This window comes from Lotus japonicus, chromosome 3, assembly GCF_012489685.1.
Source record: "Lotus japonicus ecotype B-129 chromosome 3, LjGifu_v1.2".
NCBI lineage: Eukaryota > Viridiplantae > Streptophyta > Magnoliopsida > Fabales > Fabaceae > Lotus > Lotus japonicus.
Genome location: NC_080043.1, coordinates 25,635,116 through 25,659,191, shown reverse-complemented (window position 1 = coordinate 25,659,191; position 24,076 = coordinate 25,635,116). Strand labels below are relative to the sequence as shown.

At 36.3% G+C, this 24,076-nt stretch overlaps 2 protein-coding genes across 2 annotated transcripts; one reads left to right on the top strand and one right to left on the bottom strand.

Annotated features, from left to right (window-relative positions):
• Window positions 1–17,825: 17,825 nt before the first annotated feature.
• Window positions 17,826–18,404, bottom strand: LOC130743833 (uncharacterized). Its single transcript, XM_057596058.1, has one exon. The coding sequence runs from the start codon at window positions 18,402–18,404 to the stop codon at window positions 17,826–17,828; it is 579 nt and encodes a 192-aa protein (XP_057452041.1).
• A 3,885-nt stretch (window positions 18,405–22,289) lies between these two features.
• On the top strand, window positions 22,290–23,165 carry LOC130743832 (putative F-box protein At1g67623). Its single transcript, XM_057596057.1, has one exon. It carries the CDS (start codon window positions 22,290–22,292, stop codon window positions 23,163–23,165), a length of 876 nt encoding a protein of 291 aa, XP_057452040.1.
• Window positions 23,166–24,076: the final 911 nt, after the last annotated feature.

The following is a 24,076-nucleotide window of genomic DNA, read 5'->3' as shown; positions in this document are numbered from 1 at the left end:
TAATAAAGAAATAAACAAGTGATATAAAAAGGGAGACCAATCGTTATGAAAATTAATTATGTAATGGAGGAAAAGCATATGATTCTGCCGCTAATTCCACACCTATACGCAAAGAGGCAGAGGGAGGTGGGAAGAGGATCCTCATAGTGTCAAAGTCGAGGTGAAACAGTACTTTGAGAATCGCTTTGCTGCAAGTCCGTGGGAGAGGCCAGTTCTAAATGGGGTGAATTTTAATTTGCTGTCTCAGGCTGATAATGATTTCTTAACGAGTCGGTTTGGCGAGGAGGAGGTTAAGGAGGCCGTGTGGGAATGCGGGGGAGAAAAAAGCCCAGGTCCCGACGGATTCAATTTCAAGTTAATACAAAAGTTCTGGGCTTTACTTAAGGCAGATTTTATGCGAGTACTTGATGATTTCTGGCTGCGAGGTGTATGGCCAAGGGGCTGCAATGCTTCATTCATTGCCTTAATCCCGAAGGTAAAAGCACCAGTGGGGCTAAATGATTTTAGGCCAATATCTCTCATCGGGTGTTTATACAAGGTAGTATCGAAACTGCTATCCTTGCGTCTTAAAAAGGTGTTGGCAAAGCTTATACATGAAAACCAGTTTGCATTCTTGGGTGGTCGTAACATGTTGGATAGCGTGGTGGTGGTGAATGAGGTTATTCATGCAGCAAAAAAGATGAAGGAGTCAACCATGATATTTAAAGTCGACTATGAGAAGGCATACGATTCAGTCTCATGGGAATTCTTGGAATACATGATGAGGAGAATGCAATTTAGCAATAAATGGATCCGGTGGGTTATGAATTGTTTAGAATCTGCCAGTGTGTCTGTATTGGTGAACGGAAGCCCGTGTGAGGAGTTTAAAATGCATAGAGGCCTACGCCAAGGGGACCCATTATCTCCTTTTTTATTCCTGATAGTGGCAGAAGGTCTAAATGGCTTTTTCCGAAAAGCAGTGAGCTTGGGCAGATTTGAGGGATTTAAATTTGGGGAGGATTCTGAGCTAAAGATCTCCATACTTCAGTTTGCAGATGACACAATTTTTATTGGCAAAGCTACCATGCAGAATGTGATAACTCTGAAGTGTGTACTGAGATGTTTTGAGCTAATTTCGGGGCTCAAGGTTAACTTTCACAAAAGCAAAGTAGCAGGGGTGGCAGTGGAGAGTGGAAACCTGAACAGATTTGCAGCAGTTCTCCACTGCAAATTAATGAGAATACCATTTATTTACCTAGGCATCCCAGTGGGGGGCAGATCGAATAGCTTGGCATTATGGGACCCAATCATCAGTAAATTGAGAGGGAGACTTGCATCTTGGAAACGGAAACACATCTCCTTCGGAGGTAGGATATGTCTCATTCAAAGTGTATTGTCTGCATTGCCATTATTCTTCTTATCGTTTTTTAAGATTCCGGTTGGGGTGTTGAAAACCTGTGTTGGTATTATGAGAAGATTTCTATGGGGAGGAGCAGAGGAGAACAGTAAAGTAGCTTGGGTTAAATGGTCAGTGGTATGCAAGCCTAAGGACCACGGGGGTCTTGGCATCAAAGACTGGCGTTTGTTTAATATGGCGCTGCTTGGTAAATGGCATTGGAGATTTTTAAATGAACCTGAGAGCTTATGGTGCCGTGTGATCAAGGAGAGAAGTAACAGATTTGGTGATTCTTCTTGGTGGAAGGAGATCAAAGCACAGTGTTTATGGGAGGGTATGAATTGGTTTGATGCTTGCTTACACAAAACTGTGTTTGAGGGAAACGACACAAAATTTTGGTCTGAAAATTGGCTTGGGAGTGGACCTTTGGAGCTGCGTTTCCCTCGATTATATAATCTTTCGAGGCAAAAATATGGAGCTGTGAATGACATGGGTGTGTGGAAGGATGGAGTATGGTGTTGGGAATTTAGGTGGAGAAGAGTGTTAAGGGGGAGGGAGGTAGTGTGGAAGGAGGAATTGTTGGCCGCAGTTCAGGGGGTTCAGTTGGCTGAGAATAAGAAGGATAAATGGAGCTGGGGGTTGGAGGGTGAGGGGGATTACACAGTTAATTCTTCTTATGTTTTTTTGCAGGGACAATCATTGGAGGAGGTTGATTATGCTTTTAAATTGATATGGACATTAACGGTGCCTTCCAATATCAAATCCTTTGCGTGGAGGGTGCTGTTGGGACGAGTTCAGACGAGGGATAATCTGTTAAAGCGACGAATCATCAACAGCGTCGAGGAGACTCTTTGCCCATTGTGTAACTCACTGCAAGAATCGGGGTCTCATTTATTATTTTCATGCCCGGTCTCCATTTCAATCTGGTATGAGTTCTACGCATGGCTGGGCATAACAACAGTGCAAATACCATGGCCAAGGGAACATTTGCTACAATTTGCTTCAAGCACGCGGAGTAAGCTCCACAAGTCAGGGGAGCTGGCTGTTTGGATGGCCACTATTTGGGTTATTTGGACAATGCGAAATCGGGTAATTTTCAATAACTTTAATATTGCAGAGTTGGATTTGGCACATATACTTGAGCTGGTACAGGTTAAAGCTTGGCAATGGAACCGAGCAAAGCTAAAAGGATTCACTTATTCTTGGTATGAGTGGAAAAGGAACCCTGGCATATGCTTAGAATCATTATAATAGGAAAAGGTGGGGTGCAGGGGCTTATGAATTAGTATGTTGGGGAAGAAATTGCTAAGGGGGATAGCTTGAATGAAAATCTAGTACGCTGGTAGTTTGGGTTTGGAGGGGTATCTTAGTGCACAATTAGAGGTGCTACCAAGGTTTGTATTACTTGTATTGTATTTTGTTTTGATTTCTGTTCCGTTGTATTATGGGTTGGAGTATCCCTTGTACTCCCTTTTAATACATATTTGGTTTATAAAAAAAAACGCAAAGAGGCAGAGAGTGGACAACATTCATTGAGTAATGTATATATAATCATAACATTAGAAGCTATTCTCAGCATGACAGTCTTTATCAAAATTTTCTGCATTATTTTGCTTTTCCTTAGTCTATTTTCCATATAAGGTAACCTAGCTATAAGGCCTCCACAAGCTCATGCATGATAACTAATAAGGCATTCATTGTATTATTGTATATGTGCACGTACTTTGTAACAGGACAAGTAATTTGAACTATTCGATTGATTTCTTTTTGCTGGTTTCTTTCGGTGTTCAATTGAAACTTTTATATTAACATAATGAAATTAAACTATAAGGAATGAAGTTTACTGTAATGGTGGAAGAAGTGGTTAACGACATAACTAGGAGAAATCCTCCATTCCCTAGGATGTTAAAGTATTAGGAAGGCCAAAACTATATATTAGTTCAAGTTCAAGAAACACCAATTGAAACACTATAAATATATATATATATATATATATATATATATATATTTATATATGACTTTATTATTTCTCGTATACTCTTGTTTTAGAGTGTTGTAAAAGCAGTTCTAACATTTGTTTTGAAATTGTAGGTGTAGTGAGGTTGTGGGTAGGGATGACAATTTTCACTTAATGATAGAGATCACTGCAGAGATTTCCCATTTGGGGCTTTGATGTCAAGAAATTTTCTGTGTCGAGATGGGGACAAAGGCCAAAATCTCCCATACATAAGGTTTGGGATGAAGACATTGATCATACTCTTTACCCTACATATATTTATTCGCATTTTGCATTCGCCGACCACGCCTTCTCCCTCTTCCACAACACTTGGCTCGTTCTCTCCAACCTCACCAAGCAAGTCGTGTACAACATCTCTGATTGCTCACTTCTGTTGATTTAAGAATGGCACAAGAAAAAGGGGGGGGGGGTTGAATTGTGCCCTTCAAAAAACTTTAAGATCCAAACGACAAATATTGATAGGCGGCGAACTACCTCGTTTGACGCAGCGGATAAGCATAAGTAAATGAAAGAGACAATCACACACAAACTTTTATCCTGGTTCACCTCCATAACGATAAGGTTACGTTTAGTCTTCGGCAACACCGAGATTACACTAAGGGTGAGTGACAAGGATTCCTTCTTACATGTATTCTTCAGTTTGCCTCCTCAGGCAAGAATATTATTTAGCAACTGCCTCTCCAGGCATTGAGTATTATCGTCTCAACAAACCATGTATTATTTGTTCCAGCCTCTCGAGGTTGTTGAGTATTCTTTGAACCCGGCTTCTCCAGGAAAATGAGTATTCTTTGGACTTTGTCTCTCCAGACAAATGAGTATTCTTTGTCCCTGCCTCTCCAAGAAGTTGCAAGTATTCTTTGCTCCAGCCTCTCCAGGCAGTTGAGTATTTTTTACTGCCTCCTAAGGCATTTAGTATTATAAGGACTTCTCTATAGTGATCTTTCTCAAGACCATTTCTCCTACTTTTACAATCCCTTCTTAATGAGGGTGATAGTAGTACTATTGAGTGCAAAGAACTATAAGGTATTATTGAATTACTTTATGTTCTTTTATAACAAGAAGAAAAGAAAATCTTTGACTCCTAAGTGCGTTTCTCCTTGCTGTAGAGGCTGATGAAGATGTTTTCGTTGAGCTCCAGCCTCTAGACTTTTCTCCAGACGTTAAAGATATTCAAAGACCACATGGACGAACTGAACTGGGTTATGATATTTTGATTGAATCTCAATTCAATTCTTAAAAAGTCAGGTGTTTGGACTTGCAAAAGCCACCTTGTGAAGTCTTCAAGTCTTGGTATTTATAGCCCTAGGTCTTCTGTGAGTAGAGATTTAGCCGTTGGATGGTCTTCACAGAAATATGATCGTTGCACCGAGCCGTGATGAAGGGTACAACTTCGATGCAGACATATTGCTTTGAAGTGTACAATAAGTTTAAGTATATGTCGGAGCTATTACATGTTGATGTGACCAAACAACTCATTGATGGATGGAGCGTTGTGCTTCAACCTTGGTCACTGTGCAGTCACGTGCAGCCGCAGATGTCGAGACTTCTTTGATTGGCTTCCTTGTGGAGCTTCTTCGATCGGACGATGAGGTGCGTTCCACTTGAAGAGGTAGCCTGGCAGTGAACAACATCACCTCTTCATCTTTCAACCGATATCCTTCTTTTTCCTTTTTGATGCAGACGATGGTTGTAGGCAAAAGTGACTTGAGACTTCTTCCTTGAGAAATGGATGAGTTACATATGTGTCAGTAGACGAAGGACTTCATCCTATTTCCAAGGAGAGAGAGAGAAGTAGGGGAAATCTTTGAGTTTGAAAGTTATAATGATTTCCCTTGGTCATTGTGCATATTTGATGGTTGCGTGAAGCAATGCACTATGACCTCTCTCTCTATTGTGTCGTCAGAGATCTTTTCCATGTATGACAAGATGTTTGCTTTCTCTGAGTACAATTTATTCTAGTTGGCTAGCTTGAGTTGGACGATGATCCCCCTCTGCAAGTTCTCTTTCATTCCTTCTGCAGACGATCGCTTTTTCTCCATAAGATGATCTTGCTCTTCTGCTAGAAGGTCTTCTGATCTTCTGTAGACAACTATTCTTTCTGATGTCTACTGTCTTGTCTTCTTTTCAGCACTGATCAGAATCTTCCCGTTGAAGATCCGTACTTTAAGATATTGGCAATATCTCCTCTTGATACCATCTTCAACTTTCTTCCTAAACTCCTTTATCATCGTAGACTCAGACGATGATATTCCTTCTTGAGCTTTGTCTTTTTCTTGTGTAGACGATCCTTGCAGATATGGCTTTTCCTTAAAGGGATCGTCTAGTAATCGTCTGAGCAGAGGACTAATTACTTAGACTGTCCTTGTTTATCCCAAATTCCAATTCATTTGAAATCTAAGATCAACTAGTAGATCATAAGTTCTCTGTCTTTGACTATGCTTGTTTGTCTTGAAAATCAATCATATGAAGTTCCAAGATGCAACAAGTAAGTCACATTTGATTTGCTTTTGAAAAATAAACAACAAGGATTCATTAGATTGTATTTAGAGACTCTTGAAAATTGTTATCATTCAAAACAGGATAAAAGATGAATGCGTTTGAACTTAACAACTTCTTGCACCAACATATACAACTCGCACCATTACCTTTGTTGATGCAGCAAGAACATTTTCACTTAATTCCATTGAGGAACTTTAGATACAATGAAAACGCAACTGAGTTGGCTCGACATAATCCAAACCTTAACGAGCCACTCAATTCAACTAGGCAAACTCGGACGACAAGTGTTGGGACATAGAAGGAGGGTAGCACGAGCTTCTGGAGCTCGTGCCCTTAGCCCCTTACTTTTACATTCTATGCAAATATCCGAATGGATATGAGGAGTGCACCTACAGTGCCTCAAAGGGGTTCTAAGCAGTTGTGATACGGTCACCACCACTAAACATGAAAGATGTTTCCTTTTGCCATTGGTTCTTTTTTCCTCTAGAGTTTTTTGCAATTGGAACCTATTTCCCACCAGTTCCACTGCCCCTTGAAATGATCAATTAGGAAAAGGATCAAACTAGGTTTACTATGATGATGAGACTGCCACAATGTTTATCGAGCATTGGTGCTGATGATACAGATTAGAAGGATGGTGTGTAGAAGGGGATGAAGAAGTCAAGGTTTATCGGGAGGTATAGAAAATGTTTGAGCAATGGTAGCTAATGGTCATTTTTGGAGGAAACTTGTGAAGAGACGTAGGAAGAGTAGTGTTGGTGATGGTGCTACAACCCATGGAAGGGGAAGGAAGAGGTGAGTCCAGTGGATAAAGGTTTTGGATGATTGTTGGTCGGAGGTGGAGGATGAATGGTCGGAGGTGGTGGTGATGATAGCACAAGTGGTGGAAGGCGGTGGAGAAGTGACTGAATAAAGACCTAATTTTGGAAGCCTTGAAATAATGGTGAAATGCCTTAAGCCACCCTCCAACTATTTGGTGATATAGCAAGAAGCACTTTTTTCATGTGGCTCATATTATACATCACCAATGAACTAAGGATTAAAACATCAATAATAACTTTTGTACATACGTACAATGTTGACCATCAACCGGTACGGGTTGTGGTGGCAAAAAACACTACATGCTGCTAAGTACATAAAGAAAAGGAAAAAAAAAACATTTTAAAACCGCTAAAAAACTATCACAAAACTACAATGGGGTTTTAAAACACTATAAATACTCATTTTCACTCTCCGCGTTTAGGTCCAGACCTAAACCGTCACTAAGGGCTCGTTTGGTATGTTGTATAGTATAAGGCCTGATTGTATAAGACATGATTGTATTAGGCCTGATAGGATAATGTCTGATAAATTTTTAATACTAAACAACATTTGGTCATACACTGTATAATTTATCATATTGTTTAAGTTAATATGATTCTATGCTTTGTGAAATAATGAATAATGATAGATAATATCAAAATTAGGATGATGTTAATGGATGGTGAAGATAATGGTGATGGGTGGTGGCAGGGGCGGTGGCGGTGGCGGCAGTAGTGGGTGGGGTTGCGGCGGTGTTGTAGAAGTGGCAGTGTGATGCTGAGTGGTGGCAGCTGATGTAGGAGCTTTTTAGGATATTTTTAGTATTTTAGTAATTTTATTTATTTGTGGTTAGGATCTTTTTATTCTGTGAATAGGGTCTTTTAATTTGTATATTTTATTAACTTTTGATTAGGATCTTTTTATTTTCATATTAGGATCTTTTTATTTTCAGAATAGGATCTTTTTATTTTAGAATAGAATATTTTTAGTTTCATTAGGGTTTTCCTATTTCTCTATTTAAGCAGTTGTAAGGCATGAGCCATAGGAAGTTTTTGATTATTATTAAAAAGAGTTTTCTCTTCTTCTCTGGTGGATTCCAGATTATCAACTCTGGTGGATTCCAGTGTGTTTTTTAGGGTTTTAGCGCTGGCTATCTCCCTTTCTGGTGGATTCCAGAAACCTATTCTTTTTAGGATTTGCACTTGCAATCCTAGTACGACTTCCGCTGTATCAAGTGGCATCAGAGCAGGCTTTCTCCTGTCTCTTTTCTTTGCTTGATCAACCATGGAAGATCAACCAGTGACCAAAGCAGACCTGAAGGATGTTACCGCGGCCCTAACTGCTATGACACAACAAATGACACAACAGATGACGCAACAGATGGCGACGTTCACGACGACTATAACGGCGCAGATCAACAATACCAACAATGGTAACCGGTGACGAGACAAGAGAGGGAAACCACATAGGTTTCCGCGCGACCACAACAACAATCGTTCCGCTATATACTTACCTTCCCAATCCTTACCTTCACCATCCGTATCTCATCCTTATTACCAAGTTCAGTACCCAACCTCTAAAACCATCGAAACTCCACACCACCAACCTGCAACACCCAACCTTATCAATCCTTATCCCAACATATAACTGACTGCAGATCAAATTTCCTTGCCACAACCCCTGCCAAAATCCACATCAAATTCATGTCCATCCGCTAGACCTGTGCACGCAACTTTTTCAGAATCGGAGTCTCAAATTTCATTTGCGCCATCCTCTGTTGTTGGCCTGGAAGATGAGGCAAAAACGTTGATGGATGATTTGTGCATCGAGAGCACACCAACACACAGTTCTCCTCTATCTAGATATGATGACATCTCAGAGGTTGCACCCCGTGTTATTTCAGAGGCAAACACCTCTGCCAATTTGGGCATCGAGGCAGTAGTCACACCTTACAATCCAACACTTATGGTTGTGCCTCAGGTTCAATCTGTCCTTATTCCCAAGTTTGCACCCCATATGTTTGGTAATATGCCTGAGCAAGAGGAAGTGCAATCCAACTTGTCTAACTCGCAATTTAGAAAATTGATTCCATGCCACTGGAAGTTGTTTCAATCACTGCTGATTCATCCAGAAAACACGCTCTTTCAATTTCATGGTATTCGGCGAAAACAATTTGATCCTGGCATCAACAAGATGGACGCTAGTGTTTCAAAACAGGAGTCTCCACACTCTTTTCCATGTGCTTTTATTAGATTTTCAACACTCACTCTCCTTGGTTTAATTTGGAAGCCTTTTGATCCTGGTATTTTGAGGCAGCTGAAGTCCTTTATCGTGATGAGAACTCGGGGTCGAGTTCTTCACAAGAAGAGGAGGCTGATGTAGGAGCTTTTTAGGATATTTTTAGTATTTTAGTAATTTTATTTATTTGTGGTTAGGATCTTTTTATTCTGTGAATAGGGTCTTTTAATTTGTATATTTTATAAACTTTTGATTAGGATCTTTTTATTTTCATATTAGGATCTTTTTATTTTCAGAATAGGATCTTTTTATTTTAGAATAGAATATTTTTAGTTTCATTAGGGTTTTCCTATTTCTCTATTTAAGCAGTTGTAAGGCATGAGCCATAGGAAGTTTTTGATTATTATTAAAAAGAGTTTTCTCTTCTTCTCTGGTGGATTCCAGTTTATCAACTCTGGTGGATTCTAGTGCAGCGGTGGAGGTAGGTGGTTGTGGCGGTAGGTACTGGTGGTGGTGATGGCGGTGGAGGGTGATGGTGGTTGTGGTGGTATTGGAAGGTGATGATGGTGGTGGCGACAACAATGGTGGTAGTAATGGCGATGATGGCTGTGGTGGAGGGTGGTGTTGGATTTATTAATCCAACGTCACCCTTAGGATTCGATGGGCTTAACATCCCACCCCATGGCGCTTAACATCGCAGCCCCTTGAGGACTCTGTGCTATAAGGAAAAAAAGTTGCGCCCTCACTAACAACAATTGCTTTTGGCGTAGTGGTAAGCGCTTGATCCAATAAGTGGTATCAAAGCAAGGTCATGGGTTCGAATCTCCTGACTAACACTGGGGGGGAGAGATTGTTGGATTTATTAATCCAGCGTCACCCTTAGGATTCGACGGGCTTAACATCCCACCTCATGGCGCTTAACATCGCAGCCCCTTGAGGACTCTGTGCTATAAGGAAATAAAGTTGCGCCTCACTAACAGCAATTGCTTTTGGCATAGTGGTAAGCGCTTGATCCAATATGTGGTGGCGACAGTGGTGGTGGAGGTTGTGGTGGTGGCGAAAGTGATGATGGTTGTGGAGGGCGGTGGTCGTAGTGGCGATAACAATGACGGTATCAACGATAGTTTGGTTGAGCGTGGAGGTGGTGGCGGCGATAGTGGTGGTGGTGGCGGCGGTGTTGGTGGTGGTGGAGGGTGGTGGTGGTTGATTAAATATATTCAAGTAGTTTATACATCACATTTTTATCATGTATTATTCATCATCTATATGACTTAAATATTCCATCATTTTAATGTATAAGAGGGGATAGATGTATAAGCTTATACAATACTATATCAACACCAAACAATGAATAAGTTCATAATGTATTGTATAAGCTTAGAGCATCTCCAATGATGAGATCTTATTTTGGGACTTAACTCACTTTTTGTGGGTTCAGATTGCCACATAGGATTTAAGACACGCATAAGGTCCTCATGCACATTTCACTCTAGTGGTTGAGATCTTATTTTACTTTTGACTGGACCCACAATATCAAATATATTTATATTATTTATTTCCCTCCTGTTTTTCACTTTGGTTTTGGTATTGAAGGAGAGAGGAAAAAAATATTTTATTTAAGATCCCAAGTTTGAGAATACCTGAGCTAAGATACTTTAAGATCTCAAAATAAAGACTCCATTAGAAATGCTTTTATACTATCATGTCTAATACGACGTACCAAAATAAGCGATATATCGGCCAGTCCACGTATATCATCAATATTAATTGTTAAAGAAAAATAGAAATTCCACTTTCGTATGGCAATTGTGTTACATTTCAACATGCATCTACATACAGGAAAAGGGGCCGACATTAATAATAATAAGAATGAATGCTATACCAAACCTTTTCATTTGTTTTTATTGCCTTTTTATGTGACCAAAAACATATGCTTCAGTTTGCTATAATAGCCTTGTATTGTATATACATGAAACTTTAAATCAAAAAGAAAAAAATTTGTGGCTCAAACAAAGCATTATCTATAATGCAACGTGTGTTTTGCACCGAACAACAATTAAGACATGGTAGATTCCAATTTATCATTTGTGTTGTACTATCTGGCTAAAACGTTGGTGGACATGATGAATGGCTATTTAATTTGTCCACACAGCAAAATCTAACAGAATCCTGAATAATTTTGATACTTTGTCTCCGCGACCGGAAAAACATTATGGTTCGAAAGAAACGACGATGGATCACTAACTACGAATAGGACATGAGACAGAAATGGAGGATATATGTAACGAGTGGGTTTGGGGGGAGCAAAACTGTATGGAGTGCAAAATGAGCACGCAACCAAATTCTTACTAGGATCTGACCTATGCTCTTAAACGAAGATTCTTAGAATAAAATTTCCATGTTTCATAAATAGTCTTTTCTTTCTATCTATTTCTGGATAAATTCTGCTAGGGGTCGTGGTCTCTCTCAATCCGATTAATATGCCCCTAGGATGAATAATCACTTAAATTAAAGTTAAAACTTAAAAGACGACACAAAATTAGGTAAAAAAAGTGTTAATATTATTTAATAAACTGATCAAATAAGAATTAATAAATACTTTTTATATTATTTAATGCATGGTTGAAAATCTTATTTCATACTCTCTCCGTTCCTATATATATAACTGGCACTTTAAGATTGTTACACATAAGAAATAACAATTAATGTCATTGTTTTATTAAAATTACAATCTAACTTTCTATTATACCCTTTATCTCTTTTGTTAATTCTAACTTTTCAATTTTCCTACCACCAATAAATGAAGGGTACAATTGGTAAAATAAAATTAATGTTCTCTTAAACTTTGTAAAGTGACAGATAATTAGGAATAAAATTCAGCTAAAAATAACATCAGTTATATAAGAACGGGGTAATTGATTCTAATTAGCTAAAATAAATTTTCCAGAGAATCTTTTATGAATAGTTTTTTAGTGCTAAAATCAATCTTGAGAAAAATAAATTGATGAAGATCATGCAATTACTAATGTTTATGAGTTTTTCTTATGCAATTAATAAGCAATTGAATTAAAAGTTACACCTAAGTAATTATGTATATTTAATTTATTTAAGTATAACTTTTTTTTTCAATGTTGATAGAACATCATAAGGAAATTCGGGTTTAAGTGACATATGGAGAGTCCTTTTAAAATTAAAATTGGGGAGGGAAATATTTTGGGATGTTACTCAAAAGCGGTGGGCAAGAAATGGGCCTATATATATGAAGAGGAAGTTCTCTAGCCATCTTGAATGTTTTACTGTTTTGTCAAGAATTCAAATTCACAAATGTCATTATCGAAAACGACTTTTCTCTAGCAGTTGGATGAGGTAATAACCCATGAAAAGACTTTGGAAATTCATTAATCAATTTAACCTTTGTAAGATCGAGGTACACTGTTGTGCTATTTGTTGTCATATTTTTAGGCAGGCAAATGCTTTTGCCCATGCCTCGTATGATTCACTCTTGAAGTAAAGTCCAACCTGATATTTTGAGTGATCTTATTTGATGTCATGGTGAACATTCATCCCTATGAATGCCTAGCTAAGATTGGACATTACTTTAGTTTGGTGCAGTTTAATTACGGCTTTTCCAGCATAAGCATGTTGGCATGCTGGGTGCCCCCTGACGGGGATCATTTACTTGCTTAATCAGGATGTTGCACGAAAAAATCTACCTGTGGACCACCTAGATTACAAAGAGTCAACATTTTAATTTTTTTATATATAAAAAGAAAGAAATAATACATGCTGCATATGCATTGTGAGACTTCTAATTAAGGGTTCACCTTGATATTCATCTTTTTATTTTTGTCTCCATAGCTAAGGCATGGGCTTTTAATTTGGTCAATAAGTCTAATCACATGGATCATGGATATGCTGATAATAATAACCTTAGTTTCTAATTCAAAAACAGATACTGTGGATGGGGTTTTTTGGTCAAAAAGTCATGTTGCTTCAATTCCTACTAGGATAAATTCAGGCCCAATATATCTTGGGAATGGACTTTTCCGTACAACTACTCACACGAGAGAAGGAAAATGTTATATTTACACTTTAAATACACTCGTCTAGATGAGATATGAATAAAAAATAGCTAAATTGATGTAATAAGAAAGGTAAGAGATATAAGAACTTAGGAAAAAAATAAATATAAATGAGATTGAAAATAAAATGAAGTGTGTGAATGCATTAGAATTAAAAAAACAAAATCTCCTCTTCTGAAACATTTTGCAGACAGATACCTAATTAATTAGCTTTGACTAGCAGGTCCCGCTTAGAAAAGCGAATAAAATAGAGTTGTATATTAAAAGACAAAAGGGGCGCCACCCATGGTTCAAGAAAGAAAAGGAGAAAAGGGAAAAGAGGCAAAAAGGGGCAACGGTAACATTAAGAGAAAAGAACAGTGATATTGAATACAAATAAAGCCCAGCCCAACAAGTAGCATCCCCAACAATTAACTAGCCATCTTCAATTTCAGCCCTCCGGCCCCTTGCATAATGAGCAGATCGTGACCAGTGGAAAAAAACAAAGAGCAAGAATTGCTTCTTCCAGCCAATAAATAGCAGCCAACTGGGTTAGCAAGCTGCTCTGATACACAAGATTGGTTGGGTAGTCCATTATAAACAGATCGAGCAAATAAATCCACACACCTTACTCGATAGCCAACCTGAGCTAATTCTAGAATCGGTCTCGTTGCAACATTTCCATCATTGAACACAATCTGGTTGCGGTGAAGCCATATTGACCATGCCATAGCAAACCAAATTACCCTATAAAGCACACTTTGTTGCACAAATAAAGAAGGAAACCAATGCTGCTCTAGGTGTTCCTTGACCCATCCTGGTAGTGCTGTGATTAAGCCTAGCCACCGGTAACACATAAGGCCCAGACTTCTGATGATGCAGGACACTTAATCAAGGCGTGAGCAGACGATTCCTCAAAATGACGGCACCTGGGGCAACAAGTATCCACAGCTGATATTAACACTCTCCTCTTCAATAAGTTATCACGAGTTGGTAATCGATTGATGATCGATCTCCAAATGAAGAAGCAGACATTAGAAGGAGCAGGCGTGGTCCATATAAGACTTGAAGCATGGTCAGTTTCACCTACAGAGGAGGAAATAATTAGATTATAGGCAGACTTTACTGTGTAATGGCCATCCGCTTCTAGTAGCCAAATTCATGAATGTGGAACAAGCGGCTGGAGATTTACCAAGCACAGTCTCCTGCGAAGCTCCTCGACAAGAATAAGTTCACGGTTGCTCAAGGTTCTGCTCCAATTAAATGAACGTCCACAGAGTTTCCATACATGAGAGTGTTGATCTGCTGCGGGTGCATGGAAACTAGTTGTATATGACTTACTTTCATAATTAATGGCCTCTTAGCCGTGTGAATCAAACAAGTAAACAAGTCAATTTAATTTATACATTTCCTATGTATTATTTTCCATATCTTCATGAACCTTTTTGTTCATCTGCAAGGGCATTGGCTAGGTCTTTGCACCTTTAAGCTCTGACACAATGCTAACTTAATTTCACACAACTAAAATTTGTTTGATCTTATTGACCTGGGATATAAGAGTATTTTTGTAGGTCTTTTATTTTATTTTCTGATTTTTAATTAGTTTTTAGGCTATTTTTATATAATTTTCGTATTTTCATTTAATTTAGGATTTTATGAGTTTTTATTTTGATTTGCTAGATTTTGGTAGTTTTTATCTATCTTTAATTAGGACTTTTTAAATTTTAGATTCGTTAGTATTTAGGTTGTTTATTTCTTGATTTTTATCCTATTTTATCTTATTTTTATTTAATGTTAATTACAAGAAAATCAGGAAAAGGGAGGTGTTCTGGTGTTGAACGTCCGCAGAAGATTATTATTGGAGACCAGGTTCTTGAGCCTTTTTTCCCTGGAGTTAGCCCTAGCACTATTTGCGAATTGAAGAACTTTTCTATTTTAATTATTTATTGGATCATGGAAGTCATGTTTGGCTAAACCTCTGTAGGTACTTAGAGTTTCTGGTTTGATTCTTTTGATCTTATATTTTGATATACTTTTAGACTCATGAATTCTAGTTTTATTTATGAATTTCTCATCTTTTATCAATGAATCTCTATGCATGAAGATTGATTTTTCTATTTTGTATGTCATTGAGAAATCGGTAGAAAATAGGGATCCGGTGAGGAATTGATTAGAACGACTGCGCCTTAGAGATAATGGTAACTTCTAATTGTGTTGGCTAGTAACTATGTACTTTAATTTTCCAATTAAATTCGTTTAGGAACTAAGAGATTAGTGTTATAGCAATTTAATTGGAAGTTCTGCGTAGTTAAGAGATTATCACGTACAAACTTAGGCAATCACCATAAATAAGTTAGAAAATTCATGAGTTAATTAGTCTATTAAGAACATAAGTGAGATTGATGAAATCCTACCCAGGAACTTCCCGTTTTGATTGGTTTCAATACTACGCACTTGTTTTTCACTTAATTCTGCAACTTTAAATTAAGCTCGTTTTCAACAATAATTATTCACCCCAAACCTTTTTTCCTTAGTCTTTTTAGGCAGCCACAATCCTAGAGTTCAATATTTTATTACTATTTAACGAATAGGTACACTTCTCTAGAAGTTATCATATTTCAATAAAATAATAAAGGCTTAATTGCATTTTTGGTCCCTCAACTTTGCCCTTTCTGTGAAAATCATCCCATATCTAAGAAAGTAGCAAAAAAATATCCCCGAAGTTACCCTATGTTAATACATTTGGTCCCTTTAGTATTTTTGATTTAAAAAATCTAACGGTATGAGGGACAAAAGTGCAATTAAGTCAACTTCCTCACCATCGTGACTTGCACTTTTTGTCCCCCAATTTTCCATCTGGTCAACTTAATTGCACTTTTGATCCCTTAGGCCGTTATATTTTGGATGGAAAATAGTAAAGATGTGGTGCCTGGTCCACTTATGGTTTGCTCTTTAAAGCCCAATGTGAAATTTTATCCCCTAGTTTTAAACCATCTCATTTTTTAGCCCTTTCTTTGGCCCAACAAGTGGTATCAAAGCCGATGATTGTTTGACCATGGGCCTGAGCCTCTGAGACTCAGGAGGACAAGCAAAAATTGACGGCCTATGAGGTTCTGGATGAGTATAAGTCCAACTTTCGTTTGAGATGAACTTACACTTGAGGGAGAGATTGTTGGGAATTCAAGTGTGAGTAAGTCCCACATTGTAAGATAAGGATAAGTTTGAGTGGTTTATAAGCGTGAGAACCTATACACCCATTGCCTTAAGGTTTTGGGTGAAAGATGTGGTGTCTGATCCACTTATGTTTTGCTTTTTAAAGCCCAATGTGAAGTTTTATTCCCCAGTTTTAAACAATCTCCTTTGTTTGGCCCTTTCTTTAGCCCAACACGATGTTATACATATTTCACTGCTAGCTCATATATACTCAGATGAATCTAACTAATTTATTAGATTATTTCATAAATGATAATTTTATTTCACTTTTATTTAGGCTATTTAAGTGTGTCTGATTTTTCGAGCAGCATACTCATAATCAATATTGATAAAGTACAATTATTTCTTGATGAAACATTTTGGCGTTTGAGAGTTATTTTAGAGAATTTATTTTAAACTTAAAATTAAATTTATAGAAGCTATATAAAGCAGCTTCTTTGTTAAACATAATCAATAGTGATATTTTAAAACAAAGTTTCATAAAATTATCCTACAAAAATCACTTTTTCGTTAATGTGTTGAAACATAAATCACTTCACTTCAACTTGCTTTTACTATGATAAAATTTACCTAATTAAATCAATTATGACAAATGTGGACCAATCACGCATGTAATAGTAGACATTTTTTTATGTAATACACAATTGAAAAAAGATATGGAAAAAATCATTATTGGGCATGCATTTATAGTCGACTGACAACGCTTCAAGAATAGTGCTAAGACTTCTTTGTCACTTCTTGACTCAAAGACTTGGGGTTGTGGATCGTTATAAATCGTCTATTAAGTTCGACCGAGTTCATGGCTGAGGTCATCATTCACATGCCATCATTATCATCTTACCAATTATGATTGACTCCACCCTTCACTCTACTAATAAACATATATAATGCGAGATTTGAGGATCGGTCTTAAATATCATTTATGTTTTTTTTAGAAAGTAAAAGGATATATTAATCCTAGCCTTGATACCAAAGTTGAAAAGGAGACACAACATGCAATGGTGATTAGTAACATAAAAAAGCTAATCACCCATAGTGAAAGACAATCCCCAAAGAAAAAAGACCATAAAGCTATACAATAGGCAAGAATCTTACAACCAACTAAAAAGAAAGGAATCCACCACATAGTAAGCCAACAAAAAATCCTAGAAACTGAAAGACCAGAAGATCACAAAGGCCCAAAGACATACCAACGCACCAATACCAAAGGAAAAAGCAACTGAATTTGACCAGAAACACCAAACCACAAATCACCAACCCTAGGGAGGTTTCCGCGCAAAGATCTGGGCCGCAATTTGGTTTATAGCAACCTCATTTGTACAGTCAAACCTCATGCCCAAGTATTTCCCCATCAACAAAGCACTCCTCGCCCTAGTCATAACACCACAGGGTTCTGAAAACTCTGCTGTCTGAGAACTCCACCAATTTTTCACTGGAGTATCAAATTCCTTGTCCAGAAGCCAACTATTAAAGAACATGAACGGTTTGGGGCCAAAATTTACAGCTCCCATGTTAAGACAACTGGCCTATGATCCGATAGTCCCCAGTTTTCCGCTGCTTGATATAGACCTTCAAATCTATTCACCGCTTCTTCACTGACAAGCCATCAGTCAATACGACTCTACACTCCTCCATTCCGAGAGCTATAACATGTAAAGTTAGAGTCTTGCAGAGGTAAATCAATAAGGTTATTCATTGCCACAAAGTTGTTAAAAACTGCATCAACATCTCCACTAAGACTGCTTCGTTCACCAATGCTGAGGATACTGTTGAAATCACCCCCAACCAACAAACAACAGTTGAAGTTCCTCAGCTTATTAGATAATGTGGAGAAGAAATTTTCCTTTTCTGCATCGAGGTTGGGACCGTATGCGTTTCCAAGCAGCAAGATTTCATTACCTAGTCTCATGATGAGCCCCAAAAATCTCTCCTCTTTTATGACATGTTCCACTGTTAGAATGTTTCCTTTCCAGAGGGTCAATAATCCTCCAGTTGAACCAGTAGCTGGGATGAAATCAAACTTGCAGTTCAAGCTTTTCGAGAAGCTTTGAATTTCCTTCAATCTACTATTGTCAAGTTTTGTTTCCTGTAAGATAATTACCTCTGGATTACATCTACGGATAACATCCTTCACCGATCTCCTTTTTTCAACTCCCCCAAGCCCCCTTACGCTCCACGACACCCACCTTCTCCAATTCATCAACTTATCCTCTGGTTATAGCTATCAATTCGTGAGAAATCCCTTTTATTGCCTGATCGTCTGAACCTTGAAACTCCAGTCCCAAAGACTTCTGGAGTAACCAGGCTTTTGTTGCTCTTGTGAAGTAAGGTCCTCTATTTTGGTCTAAGTTTTGGTGTTGGGATTGGGGTTCAATTGAAGGGCCACCGCTGTTTGGCTCCCTAGAACACGGTGTAGAGGGGTTCAGTGTTCCACGAGATTTAGAATGCCTTAAGCTTGAGGGAGATGAGTGTTGAATGTGGTCGGGGCTTCTTACAGAGGTGGTATTTTTTCTTGGGCGTCCTCTACCTCTTATTGGCATTATTGGTGGTGTGCTTTGGGCCTCTAGTGCTTCTGGCCCAATATGTGGAGGTGTTTGTAACCTCGGGCCCACATCCTTTCTTGGGTTTTCAATTAATCCACTAGGGGTCATTAGATCTCAATATGTCCCTGTCCTTCAACCAGAAGTTGACCTTGGTTACCCTCTAGTTGAGCTGCTCTGTTACTACAAACCCTTGTCTGCTGGGTTATAGATGCCCTCTGCATTGACCTTCTGACCCAGTCTCACATACTTTTCCACATGTTGCTTTCATCTGTTATCGTGATCGGTATTCCAGCCCCCATGATTACCGTTTTGAGATAGATACTAGACTCACAGCTAATGAGAATTGGCATTACTCTAGTCTGACCTCCCCTGTTTTCTGACATACACACAGTAAATTTAAAATTGTTTCCTAGAGAAGATACATCGTTCTGCACCCCAAAAGGAGCAATTTGAAATTTCCTTAGTGGGGTCATGGGACCCAACATTATTTTCCCGGCATTGTCCCCGGTCTCCCTCGCACCATCGACCTCAACTTCAGTCGATTCCACCAATCAACATTGTTTTAACCGAATTTTTTTTTGAAATTTTAAATATTAATTAAAACATTAAATGGAAAATTTTGAAGTTCGAATTGATTTCGTATTATAAAAGAAATTCAAAAAAAATGATTTTTAGGCGGTTTTCATTGATTGAGGTAGTTTGAGAATAAAATTGAATTATATTTCAAAAAAAATAAAATTGAATTAAAAATTTAAGCGATTAAAATAAATAGGGAATTAATGACTAAAGGCTAAAGACTGCATCCGAATTATAGGTGTTTAGAATATATCTCCGTTTTGCCATATGGATTGGAGGGACCTAATGTTTTTCCTAAATATATAGACTATGGATTTAAGTTGATTCCTTGAAATTAAGAAATTGTTAATTGACCTTTTAAAGGTAAATTTTTGAAATTTGAATTATTCATTGAATTGTTAAAGGGAAGATTGTGAAGTTTGAATTAATTTCGCATTATAAAAAGAATTCATATGAGCTGATTTTTTTTGGAGGGTTTCACTGATTAAGATAGTTTTGAGAAAAAAATTGGATTTACCATTTAAATAAATAGGCAATTAATGATTTAATGACTAAATTCTAAAGAACTGCGACTTGGATTCTAGATGTTATGAGTATATCTCTGAAACGCCACATGGATTGATGGGACCTAACATATTTCCTAAATATATATATATATATATATATATATATATATATATATAATATGAATTTATTTGTTAAGAAGAAAGTTTTGAAATTTGAATTTTTAATCGATAGATTAAAGGGAAAATTTTAAATGTTAAATTTATTTTGTATTATTAAGAAATAAAGAAGTGGTAGCCGCGTCGATTGATGAGACTTGATTTTTTCCTAAATATATATAGTATGAATTTAAGTTGATGAATTGAAATCAGGAAATTGTTAATTTATCTTTTAAATGAATTTTTTTTGAAATTTTAAATATTTATTAAAACGTTAAATGGAAAATTTTGAAGTTTGAATTGATTTCATATTATACAAAAAATACAAAAAATGATTTTTAGGCGGTTTTTATTGATTAAGGTAGTTTGAGTATAAAATTGAAATTAAGAAATTGTTAATTGACCTTTCAAAGGTAAATTTTTGAAATTTTAATTATTCATTGAATTGTTTAAGGGAATATTTTGAAGTTTGAATTAATTTCGCATTGTAAAAAAAATTTAAATGAGCTGATTTTTTAGGCGGGTTTCATTAATTGAGATAGTTTTGAGAAAAAAATTGGATTTACCAGTAAAATAAATAGTCAATTAATGAATTAATGACCAAATTCTATAGAACTGCCACTTGGAGGCTAGATGTTTAGAGTATATCTCTGAAACGCCACATGGATTGGTGGGACCTAATATTTTTCCTAAATATATATCCTATGAACTTATTTGATTGCTTGTAAACAATAAATTATTAATTGATTTGTTAAAAAGAAAGTTTTTAAATTTGAATTATTAATTGATAGATTAAAGGGAAAATTTTGAAATTTTATTTATTAATTGAACTATTGAAGGGAAAATTTTAAATTTTAAATTTATTTTGTATCATAAAGAAAATAAAGAAAATTCAAATAAGTTAATTTTTTATGCAAGTTTCATTGATTGAATTTAAAAAATTCAACACATTTAAATAAATAGGAAATCAATGAATTAATGAAGAAATGATAAAGAACTGCCACTTGGATTATAGGTGTTTAAAATATATCTCTGAATCGCCACGTCGATTGGTGAGACTTGATTTTTGTCCGAAATATATATACTATGAATTTAAGTTGATTCATTGATGAAATCAGGAAATTTTTAATTTGTCTTTTAAAGGAATTTTTTTGAAATTTCATATACTAATTAAAACGGGAAAGGGAAAAGTTTGAAGTTTGAATTGATTTCATATTATAAAAAAAATACAAAAGATGATTTTTAGGCGAATTTCATTGATTGAGGTAGTTTGAGAAAAAAATTGAATTAAAAAAAATTAAGCCATTAAAATAAATAAGGAATTAATGACTTCATTGACTTGGATCATAGGTGTTTAGAATATATCTCCAATAGCCATATGGATTGGAGGGACCTAATTTTTTTCCTAAATATATATACTATGGATTTAAGTTGATTCCTTGAAATTAAGAAATTGTTAATTGACCTTTTAAAGGTTGATTTTTGAAATTTGAATTATTCACTGAATTGTTAAAGGAAAGATTTTGAAGTTTGAATTAATTTCGCATTATAAAGAAAATTCAAATAAGCTGAAATTTTAATACGGTAGAAAATATAAATAAGCTATATTTGTTAAGATGGTAATAAAATTTGTCTCAATGAATGCATACTATATATAACAAAAAAAAACGTTTTATAAATGTTTAGGGAGCCATTGGTCACATGTACTCATCCCCTATATCATTATCCCAAAAAAAAAAAACTCATCCCTCTCTTCTTCATCCTAACCGTCCTTCTCTAGTTCTCTTCCTCTTCCTGATTACCGTCTCTCTCTCATATTCCTCCTCACCATCCATCACAATATTCCATTGCATTTCCAGCTTCTTTCTTCAGTTAGGTGTGCTTAGTTCCTTCCTCCCTCTTTATCGTCTAGGCGAAGCTTCACCTTACCTGATTTTGATTTTTGGTAAAGTTTAGTTTCGGAATTTAATTTCCGATATGTATTTATATTCATGAACTTGAACATGGTAGCTTAGTGTAGACGTTGCTGACTTATATATGAGTCATGTAGCGTTGCATGAATAAGCTAAGTTAAGCTACCTGATCAAATTCCAAGTTTATTCTGGAAACTATAAATTTTAAGTTATTATTGTCAACCTTATTTTTTATCTTACCTAATTCTAAATTCTTGTATGTATTCTAAAATTCATATGGAAAACCAGAATCTGGTAGCTTCAAATCAAGGTTTATGATCATTTCACATTGTATTAATTTTAGTTTAACTATATAATAGTTTTAACTAGTTAAATTTATTATTTTGTAGATATGTTTAGAGCTAGAGGTGGAGGTTCTGTAGGTGGTTTGGTATTGCGTGTTCCACCGACAACATTTGCCCGTAGAGCGCGTGCAACTATTAACGCTAAGAAACCACCCTTGCGACATATTTATTCAAGATTAGTGAAGAGGGCAAGGAGAAAGATACAACACGCTCGTTATAAAGGTCCCTACTCCAGCACTACCATAAAAGATCTTCCAAGAGATTTGATAGTAAAGGTGGTTGCAACCGTAGCATCACAATCCTTCATTGACATTCATGCTGTCAAAATGTGTTGTAAAGATTTTCTTGACGCAACTGAAGATAGCTACGTTTGGCGACGAGTTTCTTTGGACATGTTCCCATTAATCCAGTGGCTTCCTAATGATAAAGTTTTATCATTCTTGAAGCGATGTAAGGAATGTGGAAACTTGGAGAGCTTGTATAGAGAAGGCCTACAAAATTATTTTAATTATCCAAATGGAAATGTTGATGGTGGTCTTGGAGACTTGAAAGTAACTGCTCAAAAGGGCCACAAGGAAGCAAAATATGTGTGTGGTATGATTTCATTATGCTCTCAAGATAATGAGTTGAGAAAACAAGGATTTGAGCATATGCGTTTTTTAATGAAGTCAAAGTGTGTTATAGGCTCCAGAAACAAAGTGAAACAATTGTTGGGCTCTATGTGGAAAAGTAATGGAATGTTGAAACGTAATCAAAGCCCTCTATGTAACTCCAAAAGCACATGCAAAGGATGGAGAGTGAAGATAGGTAGATGGGTGCTAGTAGACGATGATGATGATGATGATGGTGAGACTAGCTCGTGTGAATATTGTAGATGGGACCACGAGTTAGAGGTTTTTTATCGATTGTTGAGTGTTAATTAGTTATAATAAAAATGATAACAAATGCAATTATCAAAACTATTTTCCTTCATGTAACTTGAAATATATTTAGTTTGAATTAATATATATATATATATATAATTAAATAATGCTTGTTGGAATGAATTTTATTATAAATGAAAATATTTCTAAAAGGAAAGGATTTATATATTAAGATTTCGTTTGTATTTTCATAACTAGGTATCCACTTATATTTTTTCGAAAATAATTGAGTAGGTCAAACTGCGGTCCACACTACAGGTTAGGACTTGTCTTGCGACCAAATGTCTCGATCCTCTTATATAGGCATGAGAAAGACTAATCTCTTTTTTTTTTGTGAATCAAGGGTATCCAATGCCGACAATAATAACTAATCTCTCATTGCGGATGCTTTCATTGAACGATAAACGGTTGACCACAATACGCGTTTAATTCCTATGCGTGAGGATCGAACTCCCAACCCCATAGTTAAGAGACGAAGTGAGCTAACCACTATGTCACACATTATGGTTATAAAGAATAAACACTAGTTGAGGAAGTTAAATGAGATTAACAAATTAATTTCAATATATCTAATATTTGAAAGTACTAGAATAATCCACCATACTTATATGGTGACAAAACATAATTTTTGTAAAAATCGTAAAACAAGTAGAGTAAGGAAATTATTAAATACTCATAAAAGAATTATTTTGGAATCAGGAATATTCTTATTTTAAAAACTTAAAGTAAATTTAAAATAATATATAAAAGAAAGTGAGTTTGTTGCATGATTCGGACGAAGCCAATCAAGCCATCAATATCAATAGAATTAGTTTTCATATTTTTCATCGGATAAATAGAGATTAGATGTTAATAAAATCATAAGGTAACTATAAGAGGTAGCACAAGTGGTGAATATGCATTTTCTTAAG

What these genes read in the sequence shown, in the direction of transcription:
- LOC130743833 (XM_057596058.1), bottom strand. Translation starts at nt 18,404, where the DNA reads ATGAATTGGAGAAGGTGGGTGTCGTGGAGCGTAAGGGGGCTTGGGGGA.
- LOC130743832 (XM_057596057.1), top strand. Translation starts at nt 22,290, where the DNA reads ATGTTTAGAGCTAGAGGTGGAGGTTCTGTAGGTGGTTTGGTATTGCGT.